Below are 24279 nucleotides of genomic sequence, written 5' to 3' on the forward strand. Positions count from 1 at the left end.
TCTTTGTGGGCAGCTTTCTTCGAGGTCAGCGGCGAGCGCCGTCCCTTCACCGTTGACCGCAAAATCCACGCCATTATTTTCTTTTACTTTTCCTTTGTCTCTTTTATCTCTCTCTTGATCCCATCTTTCTTTCCCTCTCTATTTTGCTTTCTGTACATGATTTAAATCCAAGTTATATTTCCTGGTTATATCTCAGTGAGGTTTCTTCAATCTGATTGAACACAAGAACATAAGAATTAGGAACAGGAGTAGGCCATCTCGCCCCTTGAGCCTGCTCCGCCATTCAACAAGATCATGGCTGATCTGGCCGTGGACTCAGCTCCACTTACCCGCCCGCTCCCTGTAACCCTTAATTCCCTTATTGATTAAAAATCTATCTATCTGTGATTTGAATACATTCAATGAGCTAGCCTCAACTGCTTCCTTGGGCAGAGAATTCCACAGATTCACAACCCTCTGGGAGAAGAAATTCCTTCTCAACTCGGTTTTAAATTGGCTCCCCCATATTTTGAGGCTGTGCCCCCTAGTTCTAGTCTCCCCGACCAGTGGAAACAACCTCTCTGCCTCTATCTTGTCTATCCCTTTCATTATTTTAAATGTATCTATAAGATCACCCCTCAACCTTCTGAACTCCAACGAGTAAAGACCCAGTCTACTCAATCTATCATCATAAGGTAACCCCCTCATCTCCGGAATCAGCCTAGTGAATCGTCTCTGTACCCCCTCCAAAGCTAGTATATCCTTCCTTAAGTAAGGTGACCAAAACTGCACGCAGTACTCCAGGTGCGGCCTCACCAATACCCTATACAGTTGCAGCAGGACCGCCCTGCTTTTGTACTCCATCCCTCTCGCAATGAAGGCCAACGTTCCATTCGTCTTCCTGATTACCTGCTGCACCTGCAAACTAACTTTTTGGGAAAAGAGTTTCATAGACAAGGACACCCAGGTCCCTCTGCACCGCAGCATGTTGTAATTTCTCCCCATTCAAATAATATTCCCTTTAACTTTTTTTTTCCCCCCCAAGGTGGATGACCTCACACTTTCCGACATTGTATTCCATCTGCCAAACCTTAGCCCATTCACTTAACCTATCTAAATCTCTTTGCAGCCTTTCTGTGTCCTCTACACAACCCGCTTTCCCACTAATCTTTGTGTCATCTGCAAATTTTGTTACACTACACTCTGTCCCTTCTTCCAGGTCATCTATGTATATTGTAAACAGTTGTGGTCCCAGCACCGATCCCTGTGGCACACCACTATCCACCGATTTCCAACCCGAAAAGGACCCATTTATCCCGACTCTCTGCTTTCTGTTAGCCAGCCAATTCTCTATCCATGCTGATACATTTCCTCTGACTCCGCGTACCTTTATCTTCTGCAGTAACCTTTTGTGTGGCACCTTATCGAATGCCTTTTGGAAATCTAAATACACCACATCCATCGGTACACCTCTATCCACCATGCTCGTTATATCCTCAAAGAATTCCAGTAAATTAGTTAAACATGATTTCCCCTTCATGAATTCCTGTTGCGTCTGCTTGATTGCACTATTGCTATCTAGATGTCCCGCTATTTCTTCCTTAATGATAGCTTCAAGCATTTTCCCCACTACAGATGTTAAACTAACCGGCCTATAGTTACCTGCCTTTTGTCTGCCCCCTTTTTTAAACAGAGGCGTTACATTAGCTGCTTTCCAATCCGCTGGTACCTCCCCAGAGTCCAGAGAATTTTGGTAGATTATAACGAATGCATCTGCTATAACCTCCGCCATCTCTTTTAATACCCTGGGATGCATTTCATCAGGATCAGGGGACTTGTCTACCTTGAGTCCCATTAGCCTGTCCAGCACTACCCCACTAGTGATAGTGATTGTCTCAAGGTCCTCCCTTCCCACATTGCTGTGACCAGCAATTTTTGGCATGGCTTTTGTGTCTTCCACTGTGAAGACCGAAGCAAAATAATTGTTTAAGGTCTCAGCCATTTCCACATTTCCCATTATTAAATTCCCCATCTCATCTTCTAAGGGACCAACATTTACTTTAGTCACTCTTTTCCGTTTTATATATCTGTAAAAGCTTTTACTATCTGTTTTCATGTTTTGCGCAAGTTTACTTTCGTAATCTATCTTTCCTTTCTTTATTACTTTCTTAATCATTCTTTGCTGTCGTTTAAAATTTCCCAATCTTCTAGTTTCCCACTAACCTTGGCCACCTTATACGCATTGGTTTTTAATTTGATACTCTCTTTTATTTCCTTGGTTATCCACGGCTGGTTATCCCTTCTCTTACCGCCCTTCTTTTTCACTGGAATATATTTTTGTTGAGCACTATGAAAGAGCTCCTTAAAAGTCCTCCACTGTTTCTCAATTGTGCCACCGTTTAGTTTGTGTTTCCAGTCTACTTTAGCCAACTCTGCCCTCATCTCACTGTAGTCCCCTTTGTTTAAGCATAGTATGCTTGTTTGAGACACTACTTCCTCACCCTCAATCTGTATTACAAATTCAACCATACTGTGATCACTCATTCCGAGAGGATCTTTTACTAGGAGATCGTTTATTATTCCCGTCTCATTACACAGGACCAGATCTAAGATCGCTTGCTCCCTCGTAGGTTCTGTAACATACTTTTCTAAGAAACAATCCCGTATGCATTCTTGGAGAGACAAGACTGTTGCTTAACCTGCTCACAGAAGCCACAGATCGCAGTGCCATTCTTTTGCCACTGATGTCAAATCCCGGCCACTATCGAGTGTTGGAAATAATAAGACAAAGATTATATCGATTAAAGTAATGCAAAATTTACCTCTGACGTGGTGTTCATTCAGTCAGAAAAGTCAGCTACTGGTTTATTGCAATATTACTGTTTAACTTCTCTTTAAAAATTATATTTTGGAAGACAAACAGTTTAAGCTCAGTATATTGTCTGATTTCACTTCCTGTTTGACAAGTTACACCCTCTACACTAAAACTTAATCAAACCAATTACCAGCATAAAAATTCCAGTTCTGATGAAAGGTCAGACTTGAAACATTAACAACTTGTATTTATATAGTGACTTTAACATAATGAAGTGTCCCAAGGTGCTTCACAGGAGTATTATGAGACAAAAAATGTGACACCGAGCCACATATGGAGAATAGCCAAAAGCTTGGTCAAAGAGGTAGGTTTTAAGGAACGTCTTGAAGGAGGAAAGAGAGGTAGAGTGAGAGAGAGATTTAGGCAGGGAATCACCGAGCTTAGAGCACTGGTGACAGAAGGCACGGCCACCAATGGTTGAGCATAAACGCCCAGGAGGGCGGCATTAGAGGAGCGCAGACTCTGAGTTGTGGGGCTGAAGGAGATTACAGAGATAGGGAGGGGCGAGGCCATGAAGGTATTTGAAAACAAGAATGAGAATTTTGAAAGCGTTGCTTAACCGGGAGCCAATGTAGGTCAACGAGCACAGGGGTGATGGTTGAGCGGGACTTGGTGCGAGTTAGGACACGGGCAAATTAGTTTTGGATCATAGGGTAGAATGTGGGAGACCAGCCAGGAGTGCGTTGCAATAGTCGAGTCTAGAGTTAACAAAGGCATGGATGAGGGCTTCAGCAGCGGATGAGCTGAAGCAAGGGTGGAGATGGGCGATGCTACGGAGGTGGAAATAGGTAGTCTTAGTTATGCTGTAGATATGTGGTCGAAAGCTCGTTTAAGGGCCAAATATGACACCAAGGTTGCGAACAGTGTGGTTCAGCCTCAGACAGAAGTTGGGGAGAGGGATGGAGTCAGTGGCGGGGACTGAAAACAATGGGTTCGGTCTTCCCAATATTCAATCGGAGAAAATTTCTGCTCATCCAGAACTGGGTATCAGACAAGCTTTGCAGAGCACTTCTGCTCAGTCCACAAATGTGAACCTGAGCTTCCGCTCGCCTGTCACTTTAATTCTCCAATCCATTCCCACTCTGACCTCTCCGTCCGCAGTCACCTGCACTGTCCCAACGAAGCTCAATACAAGCTCGAGGAACAGCACCTCATCTTTCGTTTAGTTACTTTACAGCTTTCTGGACTCAACATAGAGTTCAAAAATTTCAGAGCATAACCGCTGCCAATCTTTGGCTCCCTTTCACCTCCCCCACCCCACCTCGGAGTCTGTTTCTTTTTTTCTCCTCTTCTCTAATGGCAGTTGGTCATTATCTTGCCATTCACACCCCATCTTGATTAATGTTTTTCTAACTCTTGCCATTACTATTTGAATTTGGGCCATCATCCCTTTTATCTCTCCTGTCTTCCAACCAATCACAGACCTTCCCTTTTGTTCTTTCTTCCCCTCCTCCTTTCAGTGCTGGTTAAGAATCTGTTCTTTCTGAACACTCCAGTTTGACGAAGGGTCATCGACCCGAAACATTAACTCTGCTTTCTCTCCACAGATGCTGCCTGACCTGCTGAGATTTCCAGCATTTTCTGTTTTTATTCCAGATTGCAGCATCCGCAGCATTTTGCTTTTGGTCAAGCAATCTGACAATTTAAAGGCCGAGGAGGGGTCGAGAGAAGTGGTAGTGAGGTAGAGCTGGGTGTCATCAGCGTACATGTGGAAACTGACATTGTGTTTTTGGCTGATGTTGCCAAGGGGCAACATGTAGTTGACAAATAGGAGGGGGCCAAGTATAGATCCTTGGGTGACACCAGATGTAAATGCGGAGGCGGGAAGAGAATCCATTGCAGGTAATTCTCTGGCTACGATTAGATAGAAAAGAATGCAACCAGACAAGTGCAGTCCCACCCAGCTGGACGACGGTGGAGAGGAGTTGGAGAAGGAGAATGGTCAACCGTGTCAAAGGCTGTAGACAAGTCAAGAAGGATGAGGAAGGATAGTTTGCTTTTGTCGTAGTCACAAAGGTTGGAGATGGGGCGGTAGTTTGCAAGGACAGAGGTGTCGATTTATTGAGAGGGGTGATGACGGCAGATTTCAGGGAGAGGGGGACAGTAGCTGAGGAGAGAGAACCGTTAACAATGTCATCTAACATGGGAGCCAGAAAAAGAAGTTGAGTGGTCAGTAATGTGGTGGGAATAGGGTCAAGGAAGCAGGAAATGGGTCTCATGGACACGATGAGCTCGGAAAGGACGTGAGGGGAGATTGGAGAGAAACTGGAGAAAGAAGTGAAGTCAGAGCTATGGCAGGGGGGATCCTTAGAGGAAGTTTGGCCCAGTAGGCTAAGGGAAGGAAGGGAAGAGGCAGAGGTGGCCGAATGGATGGTCTCAATCTTAGATTCAAAGAAGTCCATGAGCTTCTCACGCTTATTGTCAGAGACGAGGGTGGAGACTGGGGAGAGAGGGCTGGGGTTTGTCTTTACATTCCAGAATGATTCTGGAATAGTGAGCAATTTTGGCAGATGAGAGCAGGACCCAATAATGCTTTATGTGACCCAGCCAGATTTGGCGGTGAATGGCTAAGCCAGTTGTCCGCTATATCCGTTCAAGTCTGCGTCCCTTGCACTTAAGGGAACGAAGATCAGGGCTGTACCAGGGGACTGGCCAGGGTGAGAGAGAATAATTGTTTTAACAGGGTTTAGGGCATCACAGGTCGTGGTGAGGGCATGGTTGAGCAGATCGGTAGCTGCAGAAATTTCACGGTGAATGGAGGGCCAAAGGCTGGATAGTTGGAAGTTGTGAGAGAGTCGGGACAGAGTTTCTTTCCAGGGGCGGGCACAGAAGGAGGTAGAATTTGGGGGGGGCGGGGGGTGGAGGGTGGGAGGGGGATGTGGGTGGAGAGCGATACAAGGAAGTGGTCAGAGATGGCCTTATCTGCAATAGACACGATGAGAGTAGCGAGGCCACAGGGAATGGCAAGGTTGAGGGAGTGGTTGGGGGGTTTACATGGAGGGAGAGATTAAGGGAGGATAGGAGGCTAGTGAACTCAGAGAGAGAGCATGATGAATTGAGATGGAGGTTGAAATCACCGAGGTTGAAAAGTTGTTTGTTGCAGAGGCAGAGGGAGGAAAGTAGTGAAGAAATATCGGTAATAAAATTTTTATGGTGCTTGGGTGGTAGAGAACGAGAATTCAGAATGAGAGGTGAGAGGGATGGAATAAGGCGAGATGCTCAAACGAGGGGAAAGTGCCAGCGGGGTAGGGAGACAGACCAAGGTGTGATTTGGTGATGAGAGCCATACCGCCACCACGGCAATCTGAGCGGGGCAAGTGGTGGAAGCTATAGCCAGGGCGGGGGGGGGCTTTATTTAAGGGTCAGGTGTCATCGCCCCTCAACCAAGTTTCCATCAGGGCCATGATGTCGATGCCATCATCCACAATAAGCTCATGGATGGGAAGACCCTTGTTCGCAATCGAACAGACGTTCTGGAGGGAGATGTGGAGAGGGTCGGTGATGGCTACCCCACTACCAGCATCCACAGGGTCAATGCTGGGGTGGGGTGGGTGAGTTCAATGGTAAGCAGCTTGGCAAGATTAGCCTCCAGTGGGTGCATCGGGTGGGAAGGTCGGCGAGAAAGTAGGATGGTACAGTTGGGATTGCTGCTTGGGGCAGCGACGATTGCCTCAATGAGCTCTTCGTAGGATGCCAAGAGAGACACAGAGTGAAGTTGTAGGTTTATCTAGGAGTCAAGCCTGGGAAGCCGGCAGAAGATTAGGAAGGTCGAAGAGTACTGAAGGATTGGAGTAGTGATTTGAGAGGGCAGAGTATCAGAGAGAGGAGATTTGAAAGGAGGCATGATGACAGGAGAGAACGGTCAAGGAGGGATCAAGAGAAAAGGAAAGAGGGGCAAAAAGTGGAACAGTATTGAATGGCTCGGCTCCAGAATGGCAGCCAAAGTGTGCACACGAATAAACACGGGAAAAGCTCAGGTTACATAGGCCTGTTTAAATGTAGTAATTAATGGGATACAATAGTAGGGAGACCAGGGTCAAAGTCAGAGGTCCCATGGCAGGACAAAGCCGACATGAACAGGATGGGGCCAGCACGGAGCATCGATGAACCGCTATCCAAAGCCGGCGAGTGGCGTCCAGAAGCTATTTGAAGTGTAGAGAGTTCGAGGATATGCTCTAAGAAGGAGAGTTGGTAACGGTGCAGAAAGATGATGGCGACATTGTCACAAGTTTGTGCATCGCGGTAGAACGTCAAAAAAACAAAAAACAGATTATCTGGTCCTTATCACATTGCTGTTTGTGGGAGCTTGTTGTGCGCAATTGGTTGCCGCGTTTCCTACATTACAACAGTGATTACACTCCAAAAAGTACTTTGTTGGCTGTAAAGCACTTTACGAGACATCCGGTGGTCGTGAAAGCTTAATAAAATGGAAGTCTTTCTTTCTTTATTATGTTCCTTCCTGTGACTTGGAAAATGGAGGAATGAAAAGCCAGGGATGGTAGCACATGGCAGCAGATGGAGCCTGATGCCCTAAATTCCCCTACCAGTTCTCTCACTTTCTCACAGACACAACACTCAGCTTCACAACTTCAAATCAGAGGATAGGATTAAACACAGTGTGTAACCAGCCTAGCCATCCATCGTCAAATGTGGTTTGATCCTACCTCAAGAAATATTGTTCCTTCCTCTCCGCAGGTATAATCCTCTTGCTACTCCAGTGTCATTCTGGAGCTCAAAGACAATCTAGTACTAATGACCACTTTAACTGCCATATTGCACATTACATAATAGCACACAACTCTCCTGTCATCAAAAAGCAGCAAATTCTGACTGATCATGAGCAGAGCTGCAGAAGATTTGTACATACGATAAACTTGTATCTAGCACACATACGGGATATCAGATGCAAAAGAATCGTGAAAAAAAATAGGAAGTAAGCCAGCCATTGACTTGGAGCATTTATTGGGAATTTACAAACCTCTAACTACAAGGACCTGGATTCCCACAGGGAGTACTGAAGCAGTGGCCTTAAAGAAATAGGCCAGATTATTAGCTAAACATCACAACCAAGCTCCAGACCGTCAAGCAATGCCACAGGAGCTCCGATTAGGATATCAATCTATCAATAAGACTCAATCTTGTGTTTCTACAATGCAAATTATAGGGCCTCAATCAGTTCTCGAAGCAGCTAGAACCATTTGAAGAACTTCTGGAATCTAATCCTCAGTGATTCACTTACTAAATGTACATACTGAACCTTACAGAACAGGAAAGCTTTCAGATTCAATTCTTGATAGAGATGATGCGGTTAATCTGATCCAAAGAAGCAGTGGGGACCTACAATTGACATCAGCATTGCTGAGTTAGGGAGGACTGGAAAAAAAAAATTAGTCACAGCTCCCCCTCCTGATGGAAGTGCATGGATAAGATGCTGGGTAAAGTCAGATTGGGATTGGTGCTGATGCCCTCTGCAATCGAATGGCCCACTGACACTTATTGCCTGGCCAGCACAAAGAATGGCCACTAGCACATTGCACAATGAAACTGTACCCTACTAAGAGTATCTACACCGAGGAGCGGAGTCAGGAAAGTAGTAATGGTGACTATATCTCTGTGACACCTCTCTCTGTCATACATAATTTGTCCATAACAACTGGAATCCCCAGCACACAAGGCCCATCTGAAATTTCTAAACACCATCCCCAGGACAGTGAGGAAAACTAATTGCAGACATTTTTAACAGAGACATTTTTAGTGCAGACAATTGTGCGCGCACTACAGGTTACTTTTTTTCAGAATTGTATAACTTTGTTATGTTACATCTAGCTATATAGAATTCTGAGTGAAGACGGAAGAAAACAGCTGAAAATAGTGAAAAGATTTTTTTTTCTCTGTGACTTGGTCATTTGAGTTATTGCTGCTTTATGAATGGTAGCTTTGAAAAAAAATTAGATTTGATTGCTTGGTCTACTGTTATTCAGCCCTCACCATTTTGCTACTTTTGATTTGTCCACATTGGTAGTTTTAACAGATAGCTGTTTATTTGCGCAATTGTGATTTTTTTTTTTGAACTGAGCATGCATGACACTTTTTGGTAAAACACATTTAAAAGAATAAGGAGAGACAATACATGCTAAATTATACAAATTTAAAATGGGTGCAAGGAGGGACCTGGGGGTGATCTGTAAAGGTGGCAGGACAGGTTAATAAAGCACATGGGGTCCTGGGTTTTATAAATAGAGGCATAGAGTACAAAAGCAAGCAAGTTATGATGAACCTTTATAAAACACGAGTTCGGCCCCAGCTGGAGCATTGTGTCCAAATCTGGGCACCACGGTTTAGGAAGAACGTGAAGGCTTTGGAGAGGGTACAGAAAAGATTTACTAGAATGATTCCAGGGATGAGGGATTAGTTACCTGGATAAACTGGAGAAGCTGGAGTTGTTCTCCTTAGAGCAGAGAAGGCCAAGAAGAGATTTGATAGAGGTGTTTAAAATCATGAAGGGTTTAGATAGAGTAAAAGAAGAGAAACTGTTTCCAATGGCTGAATGGTCGATAACCAGAGGGCACAGAGTTAAGGTGATTGGCAAAAGAACCAGAGGTGACATGAGGAAAATTTTTTTTTTTTACACAATGAGTGGTTAGGATTTGGAATGCACTGTTTTAAAGTGGGGATACAGATTCAAAAGCAGGCTTCAAATGGGAACTTTTCATTTTATTTATTCGTTCATGGGATGTGTACGTCGCTGGCAAGGCCAGTATTCACTGCCCTCGAGAAATTGGTGGTTCTTGAACTGCTGCATTGTTTGTGGTGAAGTAGTATACTTCTTTGTAGCGGTTGGTTACAATGGCGTGCTAGGCCATTTCAGAGGGTAGTTAAGAATGAACCACATTGCTGAGTCTGGAATCACATATAGGCCAGACCAGGTAAATACAGCAGATAACTTTCCCTGAAGGACATTACAACAATCCGGTTGTTTCATGGTCACCATTACTGTTACTAGCTTTTTATTCCAGATTTATTTAATTAACTGAATTTAAATTCCCCAGTTGTCGTGGTGGGATTTGAACTCATGTCGCCAGATCATTAATCCAGGCATCGAGATGACTAGTCCAGTAACATAACCACGATGCTACCGTTCAAGTGAATTGGATAAATACTTGAAGGAGAAAAAAATTGCAGGGATATGGGGAAAGAAGGGGGGACTATTTAAATTGTTCTTCGAAAAAGCCGGCTCAGACTCGATGGGCCGAATGGCCTCATTCTGTGCTCCACTATGTTATGATTTTACAAAAAGGTAAGACATTACAGATGTACGTTACACAGCAATACAAGTCTGCTGCGAGGCAAATCTATACATTTGTGCTAAAACCAAGTTACATAACTAGTTTGAAAATTTGTAAATCATGCTTTCTTTATTGACTTGAAGTCATGAAAAAGTACAAGACATGCAGAATGCCCAGTTTACAAGTAAGCCAACGTGATGTATCACCACAGAATTTTTGAAGCAAAGAAGCTGAACAAACAAAGCCATGAAGGCTGTGTACAGATAAAAAAAATGCTACACGGTCTGATAAAACAAGTAAAAACGCATCAGAGGTCACATTTTTGATAGTTTTAGAAAGAGAAACATTTTCGATTCTTGCAGCAGGGCAGCAAAAAATAATCCTTAACTAGTAATGTGACATACTGTGTATTAGTTAAACCATTTCTGTATGTAGCTTGGTTTGCTTCCAATTTATATTTATATTAAACTGATTACGATTTTAAGCAAAAAATGGTTTCATATTGCCACAGTATTTAGACATACTCTATTGCAAACATAATCTGAGACTCTGAGAATGAGAGTATGATATGAACACATAATTTCAATAGCTTAATTAGATATTTAGGTACTACCACAGCAACACAATTGCTGTAATCTCAAGTAAATCCCTTACAATTTTCTTTCAGGAACTTTGAATAAAGAAAGACTTTCCAACCAATTACAGTGAAAGGAGCTATGCAAGCCCTTAACGCTTCAATACCTGGATCAATAAAACTACACATGTATAAGGCGACACAAAGAAATTTACTAGGTTAATAGTTTTGCTTCCCAAGAATGTCATCTGCCTTTGCATTAGCAGGATGAATGTCAAAATTTGACACAGAAAAATACCATCTGCCATTGTATACAATTTTCACAGCAAAACATATCAAAGATTTGAGCATTTAAAATTGTATGGGCAAATATTTAAATGGAGTATGGTACTAAGGTTGATCCAATAGCTAAATATAAAGTCTTTGCTCCTCAAAAAAGTCAAAACTACTATGCCCCCAAAACAAACACACATTTCTTTTTAACCCCCATTATCTATTCTTGTTCTATAAGCAAGTAACAATCTGACACTAGATGTCAGCTGTGGCTCAGTGGATGACACACTTGCCTGAGTCAGAAGGTTGTGGGTTCAAGTCCCACTCCAGGAATTTCAGCACATAAATCTAGACTGACATGCTCTTGAGGAAGAGCAGGGGAGTTATCCCCGGTGTCCTGGCCAATATTTATCTCTCAATCAACATAACAAAAACAGATTACCTGGTCATTATTACATTGTTGTTTGTGGGAGCTTGCTTTGTGTAAATTGGCTGGCGCGTTTCCCACATTACAACAGTGACTGCACACCAAAAGTACTTCATTGGCTATAAAGCACTTTGAAAAATCAAGTGGTCGTGAAAGGCGCTGTATAATTCTAGGCTTCAATGGCTGGTTTCGCTCTGTGGTGCAGCCCTTTATTTATTTTTTCCTCCGAGCCGCTAGCAACTCCTGGAGTCGTGACAGATGTTCACTATCCCACAAAATATTTGTGCTTCCTTGGCCTAGCAATCTGTTTAAAATCTTAATTTATTTAAATTCCAGCTGACAGATGAAAGGTTAACTTAATTGTGGCAGTACAGTCACAAAGGGCGACTGGTAAACGCAGTGGGTTTTTACCTTTAAATGAACGAATTCCAGTTGTTCTGAGCAATCGAGTGGACGCACACCTTGATGTGAAATGCAAGAAACCATTAATTCTATCGTTCGGGGTAGACGCCAGTGCGCATGCGCACGTCCACCGCAATGTGCAGTTTATTTCGCCGATCGGAGTTCAAACTTCTGGCCGCAAACTTCTCGGTAATTTACAGGCTGCATTGGTCAGAATGTCCGCGCCGGTAGGGAAATCCCACGTTTCACTCTGATCTCTCCGATTACCTGAAAAATCCTTCCAGTGCAATGGCCGCTGATCCCCTACAGCGAGATTTCCTGGTTTATTCTCGCGAGAACATGCATCACACAACTGCAGCAGTATAACCCCCAGGGAGTTAGTTAGCAAGTTACCTTTGCAGATTTTCATAAAATTAATTTGAAATCTTGCCTGCCTGAACAACTTCAATTTATATATTGGGAACACCAAACCCATTGATTGCGTTCCCCACCACAAACTCCGTTCCCCTGCCACTGACTCCATCCCTCTCCTTAACATTTGTCTGAGGCTGAGCCACCTTGGTATCATATTTCACCCTGAAAATGAGCTTCTGACCACACATCCGCAGCATAACTACAACCGCCTCTTTCCATGATCCGTAAGTTTGCCCGTCTCTGCCCTTGTCTCAGCTCATTCACAGCTGAAGCCCTCATGCATGCCTCAGTTACCTCTAGACTTGATTATTCCAACGCACTTCTGGCTGGCTTCCCATATTCTACCCTACATAAACTTGGGGTCATCCAAAACTCGGGTGCCTGTATGCTAACTGTAACCGTTCACCCATTACCCCTATTTGCACACCTACATTGACTCCCGGTTAAGCAATGCCTCGATTTCAAAATTTTCATCCTCATTTAAATCTATGGCCTCGCCATTCCCTATCTATAATCTCCTCCAACCCCACAATTCCCCCCACCCCGCTCGAGATATCTGCGCTCCTCAAATTCTGCCCTCGAGCATCCCACATTATAATCGCTCAACCATTGGTGGCCATGCCTTCTGTTGCCTAGGCCCCAAGCTCTGGAATTCCCTGCGTAACCCTCTCCGCCTCTTTCCTCCTTTAAGACGTTGCTTAAAACCTACTTCTTTGACCAAGCTTTTTGTCACTTGCCCTAATTTCTCATGTTGCCCGGTGTCAAATTTTTGTCTTATGGTACTCCTGTGCAGCACCTTGAGACGATTTATTACATTACAGGCGCTATATTGTAGTGTTAAAAAAAAATCCAAGGCTTACAACCTTGTATGACCTCAGGATGTCCCAAAGCAATGAAATACTTTTTATAAAACTGTTGTAACGTAGGAAACAGAGGCAGCCAATTTGTGCACAGCAAGGTCCCACAAACAGCAATGTGATAATGACCAGATAATCAGAAGAATGAGGGGTGATCTTATTGAAACATATAAGGGGGCTCGACAAGGTGGATGCAGAGAGGATATTTCCACTCATTTCCGCCCATTTAAAACTGAGATGAGGAGGAATTTCTTTTCAGAGGGTTGTAAATCTATGGAATTCTCTGCCTCAGAGAGCGGAGGAGGTTCGGTCATTGAATATATTCAGAGATAGACAGATTTTGGAGAGATAAGGGAATAAAGGGTTATGGGGAGCGGGCATGGAAGTGGAGCTGAGTCCATGATCAGATCATCCATGATCTTATTAAATGGCGGAGCAGGCTCAAGGGGCCCATTTCTTATGTTCTTATCTGTTTTAATAATGTTGGTTGAGGGATAAACATTGGCTTGGACACTGGGGAGAACTCCCCTGCTCTTTTTAATAGTGCCATCGAATCTTTGACGTCCACCTGAGGGGGCAGACAGGACCTCAGTTTAACATCTCATTTGAAAATCTGGATATCCAACAGTGCAGCACTCCCTCAGTACTGTATTGGAGTGTCAGTCAAGATGTTGTGCTCAAATCTCTGGAGTAGGACAAGTTTCCGATTCAGTTGCGAGAGTGTTATCACTGAATCACGGCTGACACCTGAATCATATTTCCACCTGCTTCACGATGACATGCAAGCCATGATTCCTGACCAACGAATCCACCACAGATCCAATATACATGCGAAATAGGGTCAAGCAAGACTGTGTCACCGCACCAACGCTCTTCTCGATCTTCCTTGCTGCAATGCTCCATCTCCCCCTCAATAAGCTTCCCGCTGGAGTGTAGCTAATCTACAGAACGGGAAACTGTTCAATCTCCGTCGCCTCCAGTCCAGATCCAAGATTGTCCCATCCTCTGTCATTGAATTACAGTATGCAGATGACGCTTGCGTTTGCGCACAGAGAGTCGAACTCCAAATCATCGGCAACATCTTCACCAAACTGTGAGAGTATGGGCCTTGCATTAAACATCCGTAAGACAAAGGTTGTCTACCAAACTGCCCCTGCCACACAGTACTGCCCCCCGATAATCAAGATCCATGACGAGGCCTTGGACAGCGTGGACCACTTTCCATACCTTAGAAGCCTGTCAACAAGGGCAGACGTTGATGACAAAGTCCAACACCGCCTTAAGTGTGCCAATGCAGCTTTCAGTCGCCTGAGGAAGTGTGTTTGAAGACCAGGATCTCAAACCCAGCACCAAGCTCCTGGTCTACAGAGCAGTAGCGATACCCACCCTCCTATATACTTCAGAGACATGGATTACAGCAGGCACCTCAAAGCACTGGAGAAGTACCACCAACGCTGCCTCCACAAGATCCTGCAAATCCAATAGCAGGATAGGCACACCATCAGTGTTCTCGCTCAGGCCACCATCCCCAGCATCGAAGCAGTGACTATGTTCGATCATCTCCGATGGACGGGTCACATCATCCGCATGCCTGATACTCAACTCCCAAACAAGCGCTCTACTCAGAGCTCCGACATGACAAGTGAGTTCCAGATGGGCAGAGGAAATGCTTAAAGGACACCCTCAAAGCCTTCTTGAAAAAGTGCAACATTCCCACCGATACCTGGGAATCCCTGGCCCAAAGTGGAGAAGCATCCGGGAAGGCACTGAACACTGAGTCTCTTCGCCGGGAGCACGCGGAAGACAAGCGCAAACAGCAGGCGTGCACAACAACCCAAGCACCTCACCCGCCCGTCCACCACCACCTGCCTCACATGAGACACACTGCAGATACCGCACTGGTTTCATCAGTCACGTGACAACTCATTAGTGTGGAAGTAAGTCATTTTCGACTCTGAGGGTTGCCTAAGAGAGCAAGATTTCCACTGAAGGATCATGTTTGGATCATGCTGTTCTGGACTTTTCTTTTCTCCTCTGATTTTGTAACTCCTGTTGGTATTGCCAACACAAGATGCTCTGTAATTATAGTCGTCACCAGAATTTCAGATGCATCAACCAGTCATATTTAGTACAGAGACTCTACTGCATCATTCCCCCTCCCACAGAATCACAGAAGCCTAGTAATAAGGAGATTGTTGACAGTCCTCGCCCCATTCATATGGCAGTGTCTCCAGTAACCTTCCTGCCATGACAGACTCATCGGCCATTGATAATATAGCCACTAACACACCCACTCACCCAAATCCCACTCCTGTTGTTTCTGTTACGTATGGAGAAAGAGTCAGACTGAACACTGTGAGCTCAAAGTAAAGTGTGACCGTAGTCTTTTATTTCAGGTCTCCAGAGTGCATCTCCAACCTGTGAGGCCTCCTTAAATAGCTGTGCTCCCAAGGGATTATGGGATCCCGTGGGACTCCAGGGGATGAGCCCTCTGGTGGCTGTACAGAGTATATACAAGTTTACATATATAACAACACTCCTCCCCCCAAAGTCAACAGTGTAACTATTTACAATGTGAGTCGAACTGGAGCCCTTCTTGCCCTGGTTGATCGTCTCGGTGTGAAAGCTGGTATTGTTGAATCAATTGTTGGGCCCTCGCTGGGCTGCTGTGCAGCTGGTCTTGCTGGGCTGCCTGGTGTGGTGGGTCCTGCTGGGCTGCTGTGGATGATGGGTTCTGCTTCGTGGTCAACCATGGTGCCGGTTGCCACTGGTGTGTATGTTGGGGTTCAAAAAAGGTAAGGTCCAAGGTGGGTTGCTCAGGATAGTTCGTGAATCTGAGTTTGATTTGGTCCAAGTGTTTCCAGTGAATGAGTCCCATTTGAAAGTTTGACCCGAAACACCCTGCTCCCCTCTTTGGCCACGACAGTGCCGGGAAGCCACTTGGGACCTTGCCCATAATTCAATACAAATACAGGATCATTAATTTCAATCTCGCATGACACATTTACGCTATCATGGTATGCATTTTGTTGAAGCCGCCTGCTCTCTACTTGTTCATGTAGATCGGGGTGAACTAACGAGAGCCTTGTCTTAAGTGCTCTTTTCATGAGCAGTTCAGCAGGTGCGATCCCAGTGAGCGATTGGGGTCTCGTGCGGTAGCAAAGCAGGATTCGGGATAGGCGAGTCTGCAGTGAGCCTTCCGTTACCCTCTTCAAGCCCTGCTTGATGGTTTGCACTGCTCTCTCTGCCTGACCATTGGATGCTGGTTTAAACGGGGCAGATGTGACATGTTTGATCCCGTTGCGGGTCATGAATTCTTTGAACTCAGCACTGGTAAAGCATGGCCCGATATCGCTCACCAGGACATTGGGTAGGCAGTGTGTGGCAAACATGACCCGTAGGCTTTCAGTGGTGGCAGCGGACGTGCTTGCTGACATTATCTCACATTCAATCCACGTCTACAACCACAAGGAACATTTTACCCAAGAACGGGCCTGCATAGTCGACGTGTACCCTAGACCACGGTTTGGAGGGCCAAGACCATAAACCTAGCGGGGCCTCCCTGGGTAAATTGCTTAACTGCGAGCATCTCTTACATCTGTGAACGCAGGACTCTAAGTCCGCATCGATACCAGGCCACCATACGTGGGATCTGGCTATCGCTTTCATTATTACAATACCTGGGTGGGTACTGTGGAGGTCATTGATGAAGGTGTCTCTGCCCTTCTTGGGAATCACTACTTGATTGCCCCACAGAAGGCAGTCTGCCTGTATAGACATTTCATCTTTGCACCGCTGGAACGGTTTTATCTCTTCCTGCATTTCCACAGGGACACTGGACCAGCTCCTGTGAAGCACACAGTTTTTGACTAGGGACAATAAGGGGTCCTGGCTCGTCCAGGTTTTGATCTGCTGGGCAGTGACAGGTGATTTCTCACTCTCAAATGCTTCCATAACTATGGCTAAATCTGTGGGCTGCACCACTTCCACCCCCGTGGTGGGCAATGGCAGCCTACTGAGAGCATCGGCGCAGTTTTCTGTGCCTGGCCTGTGGCGGATGGCGTAGTTGTATGCGGACAACATGAGCGCCCATCTCTGGATGCAGGCCGATGCATTGGTATTCGTCCCTTTACTCTTGGAAAACAGGGATATGAGTGGCTTATGGTCAGTTTCCAATTCGAATTTTAGCCCAAACAGATATTGATGCATTTTCTTTATCCCATAGACACACGCTAACGCTTCTTTCTCAATCATGCTGTAGGCTCTCTCAGCCTTAGACAGACGCCTGGATGCGAAAGCAATCGGTTGCAGTTTCCCAAAATCATTAGCTTGTTGCAATACACACCCGACACCATATGACAACGCATCACATGCTAGTACCTAACGCTTACATGGATCATACAACACAAGCAATTTGTTTGAGCATAACAATTTTCTGGCTTTTACAAAGGCATTTTCTTGGCTTTTGCCCCAAACCCATTCGTCCCCTTTATGCAGTAAGACATGCAGTGGTTCAAGCAGTGTGCTGAGACCCGGTAAGAAGTTACCAAAGTAGTTCAGGAGTCCTAGAAACAACCGCAGCTCCATCACGTTCTGTTGCCTCGGTGCGTTCTCGATTGCCTCCGTCTTCAAATCAGTGGGCCTGATGCCATCCGCTGCAATCCTCCTCCCCAAGAACTCCACTACAGGCGCCAGGAAAACACACTTTGAGCATATTAACCTGAGCCCACGCGGTTGAGTCGACTAAGAACCTCCTCCAGGTTCTGCAGATGCTCGACTGTGTCCCGACCTGTGACCAAGATGTGGTCCTGGAAGACCACGGTGCGCGGGACCGACTTCAGTAAGCTTTCCATGTTTCTCTGGAATATTGCCGCCGCTGATCGAATTCCAAACGGACATCTGTTAAAAGTGAAAAGACCTTTGTGTGTGTTGATGCAGGTGAGGCCCTTCGATGATTCCTCCAGTTCCTGCGTCATGTAGGCTGAAGTCAAGTCCAGCTTCGTGAACGTCTTTCCTCCCGCCAGCGTTTCAAAAAGGTCGTTGGCCTTTGGTAGTGGGTATTGGTCCTGCAGGGAGAAACGATTGATAGTTACTTTGTAATCGCCACAGATTCTGACAGTGCCGTCTCCCTTGAGGACAGGAACGATTGGGCTGGCCCACTCATTGAACTCGATTAGTGAAATGAAGCCCTCTCGTTGCAGCCGATCAATCTCGAACTCTACCCTTTCTCTCATCATGTACGGTACTGCTCTCGCCTTGTGATGGATGGGTCGCGCCCCTGGAATTAGGTGGATCTGCACTTTTGCTCCTTGGAATTTCCTAATGCCTGGTTCCAACAGTGAAGGGAATTTGTTTAAGACCTGGGCACACGAAGTGTCATCAGTGGGCGATAGCGCTCTGATGTCATCCCAATTCCAGCGTATCTTTCCCAGCCGCTGCCAAGCAGCGTAGGACCATCGCCCAGTACCACTCAGAGTGGTAGCTTGTGCACCGCTCCATCATAGACCTTTACAGTAACTCTGCCGCTTACGGGAATCAGTTCTTTTGTGTAAGTTCTTAGTTTTATACGAATTGGAGTTAAGATTGGCCTTGAGGCCTTGCTGCACCACAATCTTTCAAAAGTCTTTTTGCCCATGATGGATTGGCTTGTGTCCAGCTCCATTGATACCAGGAGTCCATTTAGTTCAACATTCAGCATTATCGGGGGACAATTCATGGTGAATGTGTGCACCCCATGTACCTCTGCCTTCTCAGTCTGAGGCTCTGGTTCGTCGTGATCCTCCGTGGATCTGTCCCCCTCTGCAACATGGTGGTTTGTAGGTTTAACAGGATTTGCAGCTCACCTGCACACTTGTTGGTGTCCCATAGCCCTTGCAAACTTACCCTTTGAATCGGCATGAATGGAAATGATGATCACCCCCGCAGAGCCAACAAGGTGTCAATGGCCTAGCATTCATCACCCTTGATGGTGGACTCAGACATCTGCGGACGTGCAGCTGCAGGCATGTGTGACCTGCCCTGAATGTTGCGATTCGAAAACAACTTCACTTTGTTCACAGTACTTGTGGCAGCACTTGTGTGCTGAGAGATTTGCTTAGTATTGTCACTGGTGGCAATGAACGCCTGGGCTATCACTAAGGCCTTACTCAAGGTTGGTGTCTCTACAGTCAAAAGTTTGCGAAGTATGGTTTCGTGGCCAATGCCAATTACGAAAAAGTCTCTGAGCACGTGATACAAATGTTCTTCAAATTCGCAATGTCCTGCAAGGCGTCTTAGCTCGGCGACATAACTCGTCACTTCCTGGCCTTCAGACCTTTTGTAGGTGTAGAACCGGTACCTCGCCATCAGAACGCTTTCCTTTGGGTTCAAATGCTCTCGGACCAGTGTGCACAAATCGTCGTACGATTTCTCCGTGGGTTTCGCTGGAGTGAGCAGATTTTTCATGAGGCCATACGTTGGTGCCCCAGATGGTGAGGAGGATCGCCCTTAGTTTGGCAGCGTTCTCTTCCCCATCTAGCTTATTGGCCACGAAGTATTGATTGAGTCGCTCCACAAATGTTTCCCAATCATCTCCCTCCGAGAATTTCTCCAGGATGCCCACTGTTCTCTGCATCTTTGGGTTCGCTATCTGTATCTCGTCGCCAGTTGTTATGTATGGAGAGTCAGACTGAACACTGAGGTCAAAGTAAAGTGTGACAGTCTTCTGTCAAGTCTCCAGAGTGCCTCTCCAACCTGTGAGGCCTTCTTAAATACCTGTGCTCCCAAAGGATTATGGGATCCCTTGGAACTCCAGGGGATGAGCCCTCTGGTGGCTGTACAGAGTATATACAAGTTTACATATATATAACAGTTTCTTTCTACCTGAATCAAGTTTATTACTAACAGAGCTGTTTTGTGTTTACTCCCTAGGTAGCTTGGTGGAAAATGCCTCAAGTAGTATAGATCTGCACAGTTCGATGTTTGACTGCAGGTCAGGTTGAATTGACTGATCTTTGGCACGGTGGCATGGTACTACAATTGCCCTAATTTCATCTTTGCTGAGAGAGAAAAATTAGCTAGATTTACTCCTCATTTTTTTTTTAAAAAGCATAGTGGGAGATTTTATTTTTAAAATGTCACCATCTACAACATATTTTCTCCCTGTCATCTTATACAAATTCAATTCATTGTAATCTCTACATTGGATTGGATCTCTTTCAAAAACTGCAGACAAAAACTTCCGATTCATTAAACTTTTTGGATTTTGTGGAAAACACATTTCTGGTCGTTTGTGACTAAAATTACTGTCATGAAATGCAAAGCTTTCAGTCCAGAAATGAATCAATGGAAATCATTATTTAGTTCCTACATGACCAAGTTTACTTGTAATTGCAGCTGCAATTGGTGATAGTTCAGATTGCATCATTGAAACTCTGAACACATATATAATTGTGTTGATTATGGGAGTACACGAAAAAGGTGAGTCGTTTGTTTATGTTCAAAGATGTAGTGAGAGGTCTCTAACAATCAACCTTTGAGTTCAATTTATGTTTGATAATCCACAAAAATTATAATGTAAATCACAGGATAAACGAGGAAGAACTCAACTGGCGTACAGCATTCTCACCGAACACCTTTGGCAGTTGCCTTGTGGTGGTGTGCACATTTTGTCATTGATTTGTAATATCAAGATAGAGGAGAACTAATAAGTCGTATTAAAATATTTTGTAAAATTGTTTTCTTTCCAATTAAAAGTTTGCATTTCAAATTTTTAGAATACTATAATGGCTCACATCTATGTCAACAGTGTTCGATAAAATACTGTGCATTTCATGCTAGCAATCAGCTATCCAATAAAGGATGCTTCAGATGTGGTTTGCAAAATCTTACACAATATGAATTTAAAAATTAAGATGCTTAAATAGGTAATGGAATTAAGAGAATCCAGTTGAAAACCACCACAGGATAAAAAATGCTAATATCTTATGTTCAAGACTATTTAGCAAGGAATTGCCAAACTCTTGTATGAAAGTAAAAATCTAAAAGGAAATTAGGTTTTATAATCACCCAAAATTATTTGAATAATCTCAATTTATAAATGGAATGTCATCAAAAAATATGTATCCCCTCCTTTCTTCATTGACTCCTCACTGGGGTATGGTTCCACAGGTACCAGCTGCCCTTCATCACCTCATTCAAATGGTTAGCTCAATATCAAGTGTTAGCAGCCAATTCAATTATGGGAGATCTCAGTCAAGGTTCAGTCTATTCCCTCCTTATATCAACAGATGCAGACTTCCAGCAGAGATTGCTGAAAAGCAATTAGGAACAGGAATTCATGCATGAAAATTCAAAATTGTTAAAAGACAGCCATCAGCATTGATTGAGGTAATGGAAGTTACATTTAGGTAACCAGCTAGAGTTTTTCCAAAGACATTACTAAGATGGTGGTCAGGAAAAATGCAGGTGATTTTACTTCATTTTCAACAGAGTTCCACATCCCTGATTATGGGCTAAAATGAGGAGTCATAAAATAAAATTAATTGAAAGTTGATTTGAAAAGAAGGCGAATGTAAATAGGAAATTTTCAGTTCAGGAAGTGGTTATAAATGGTACCTTATGGTCAGTCTCAGGACCAGTCGTGTTTTGAGATTTTTGCCTTTTTGATCTTGGAAGGATTTAGGGTTAATTTATATTGAGATATTGCCACCTCTTTTAGATTACATTTTGCCCACAAGGGTTAACTGCCAACAACACAAAATAAATCTGCAATAAAATGGAGTTTGAAGTCAGAGAGGCAGACAATGGCCCCTTCTGAAGATTAATGCCAGTCAGTTCAAATGAATACTGACTCATAAGTGAAGCTGAACCAATATCAATGGCTACTTTTGTGTAAGGAGTGTTAGGATACAGATTGTAAATTCACTGAAAATGTACTGTTGCAACATTAACCAGTTTGCTGGTTCATAATTGGCCTCATCTCACTTGAATACTTGTACCTTCCGGGAGAAAGGAGAAATGCACTTGCAAGGTTTTCGTACACAGTGCACACAACAAAGTGTCTTATTGTTACGACCACCCCCCCAGTCATGCTAGCATATAACTAGATATTTGGCAGTAAAAGTATAAGCCTCATTGTAGGGGACACAGGATCCACTTACCGAGATGACCAGCGATTCTTAATATGAAAAAATCTCGTTTAAACCAGAAATTTGTAACAAGATCGTTGTTACTTCTAATATTTTTATTGTCTTGGACAAAATATATCAAACTTGCAAGATGAAATCAAAATGGAAAGCAGAGCAAATAATGAGTAGCATTGCAACAAGAATAATTTAGAGCTTTCAGGGAAATTATGCAATACGTGGCAAGTCCTCATACTGAGAACACCCTCCATCATGTTGTGTGGCACTACCACTGTGCTAAATGAGATAGATTTATAACAGATCTAGCAGCTCAAAACTGGGCATCCATGAAGCGCTGTGGGCCATCAGCAGCAGCAGAATTGTATTACACCATAATCTGTAACCTCATGGCTTGGCATATCCCTCACTCTACCATTACCATCAAGCCAAGGATCCAACCCTGATTCAATAAGGAGTGTAGAAGAGCATGCCAGGAGCAATTCCCCAAGGCTTCTTCGGCAGCATCTCCCAAACCCACGACCTCTACCACCTGGAAGGACCAGGGTAGCAGGAGCATGGGAACACCATCGCCCTACAAGTTGTCCTTCAAGTTACACAACATCCTGACATGGAAGTATATTGCCGTTCCTTCATCGTCGCTGGGTCAAAATCCTGGAACACACACTGTAACAGCAGTGAGTACCTTCATTCACCACACGGACTTCAGCGGTTCAAGAAGGCGACTCACTGCCACCTTCTCTAGGGCAATTAGGGATGAGCAATAAATGCTGGCCTTAACAGCGACGCCCATATCCCAGGAACGGATAAAAATAAAAGTGGAATTAAATGCGGATAAGTGCAAAATAGGTAGTGTGGAATCAAGGAACCAAAAGTGCCACAGTTAACAGAATTGTGTTGATCAGGAAAGAGATCCAGGGACTATCATGGATAAATTAATGAAACTTGGTCAGTCCAGTGCAAGACACTTACATAAGGATACTTGTCATATTAGCAGAACAGTAGAGTGGAAATTAAAAGAGTAATATTCAGTTGGTAAGAGTTAATCTTGCTATTGTGACCTATGTAACCTTTTTGAATTTATTTTGTTTGAACTCATTGACATTTTTAGTGGCCAGTTATTAGGAAAAAATGACAGATGAAAACCAATTTCCATTAATAATTTTGAGTGATTTTCAGGAACCACATGGCCAGATTATGCAATCACAATGATCTAATTTCACTATAAAATAGCAGCTATTTCGTCACACAGGATAACACCTTCAACATCTATCGCAGCACCACTTAGTGTTGTGGATACTTGAGTTTTCAATGAAATTTATGTCTCATATACCAAATTTAATATAGATAGCATTGGTTGCTAAAAATGCTGCACCTGAGATTTCCTTAGGAGGCTAATTACTATTGGAAAAACAAACTATCAACTGTATAAATTAAAGGAAATGCAACCAACATTCTTAAATTTGTGGCATTTCTAATGTCCAAGATCACCATGCCCCACTTACAATAGAGCACTTCAACAATGAAACGCTCAATTTTGTGCGTGCATACAGTAATCCATTCATCTACAGGTGTCATTACAACTTGTCTTTTAATAAATATTTTCTCTCAATGCTTTACTGGTGATTCTCCTTATGATCCAGAATCAACCTTTTTGATAATCCACCTTTGGAGGTATCACTGTAGAAAGCATGGATTTGAGAGAGGATACCCAACCCTGAACTAAAATCAGCTGTTTTCATAATTTTGAAAACTTCCATAGGATCAGCTTAAAGTCATGCCCCATTTCTTTAACCTTTTGCAATAAATGTTGAAACCAATATTGTTGTTGCCCTATGATGCACCCAGTCAAGGGCAGTAATAATTTCCCTTAATTTTGAGATTTATATCAGCACATCATATGAATCTGGTTAGAGGTAAAACAAAAAGAAAAGGGGGGGTGGGGGGGGAAAAGAGAAAAATTTGGCCATGCAGGAGAGAGAAAAAAAGGCAGAGAGCCCAAGAAAACGAGACGACTTTTTTCCCCCCAAAAGAACAGGTCGAAAATCTTAGAGAACTAGCAAATGAAAA

At 44.0% G+C, this 24279-nt stretch overlaps 1 protein-coding gene across 1 annotated transcript in view; it reads right to left on the reverse strand.

Moving 5' to 3' along the window:
• Positions 1-12112, reverse strand: part of LOC139268142 (UDP-N-acetylglucosamine transporter-like) — a 69359-nt gene extending 57247 nt beyond the window's left edge. Inside the window, exon 1 of the mRNA XM_070886177.1 lies at positions 11826-12112. Within this exon, the coding sequence (XP_070742278.1) occupies positions 11826-11900 (75 nt within the window). The 5' untranslated portion in view covers positions 11901-12112. The remainder of the gene's footprint in view (positions 1-11825) is intronic.
• Positions 12113-24279: the final 12167 nt, after the last annotated feature.

The sequence above is a fragment of the Pristiophorus japonicus genome, chromosome 8 (assembly GCF_044704955.1).
Source record: "Pristiophorus japonicus isolate sPriJap1 chromosome 8, sPriJap1.hap1, whole genome shotgun sequence".
NCBI lineage: Eukaryota > Metazoa > Chordata > Chondrichthyes > Pristiophoridae > Pristiophorus > Pristiophorus japonicus.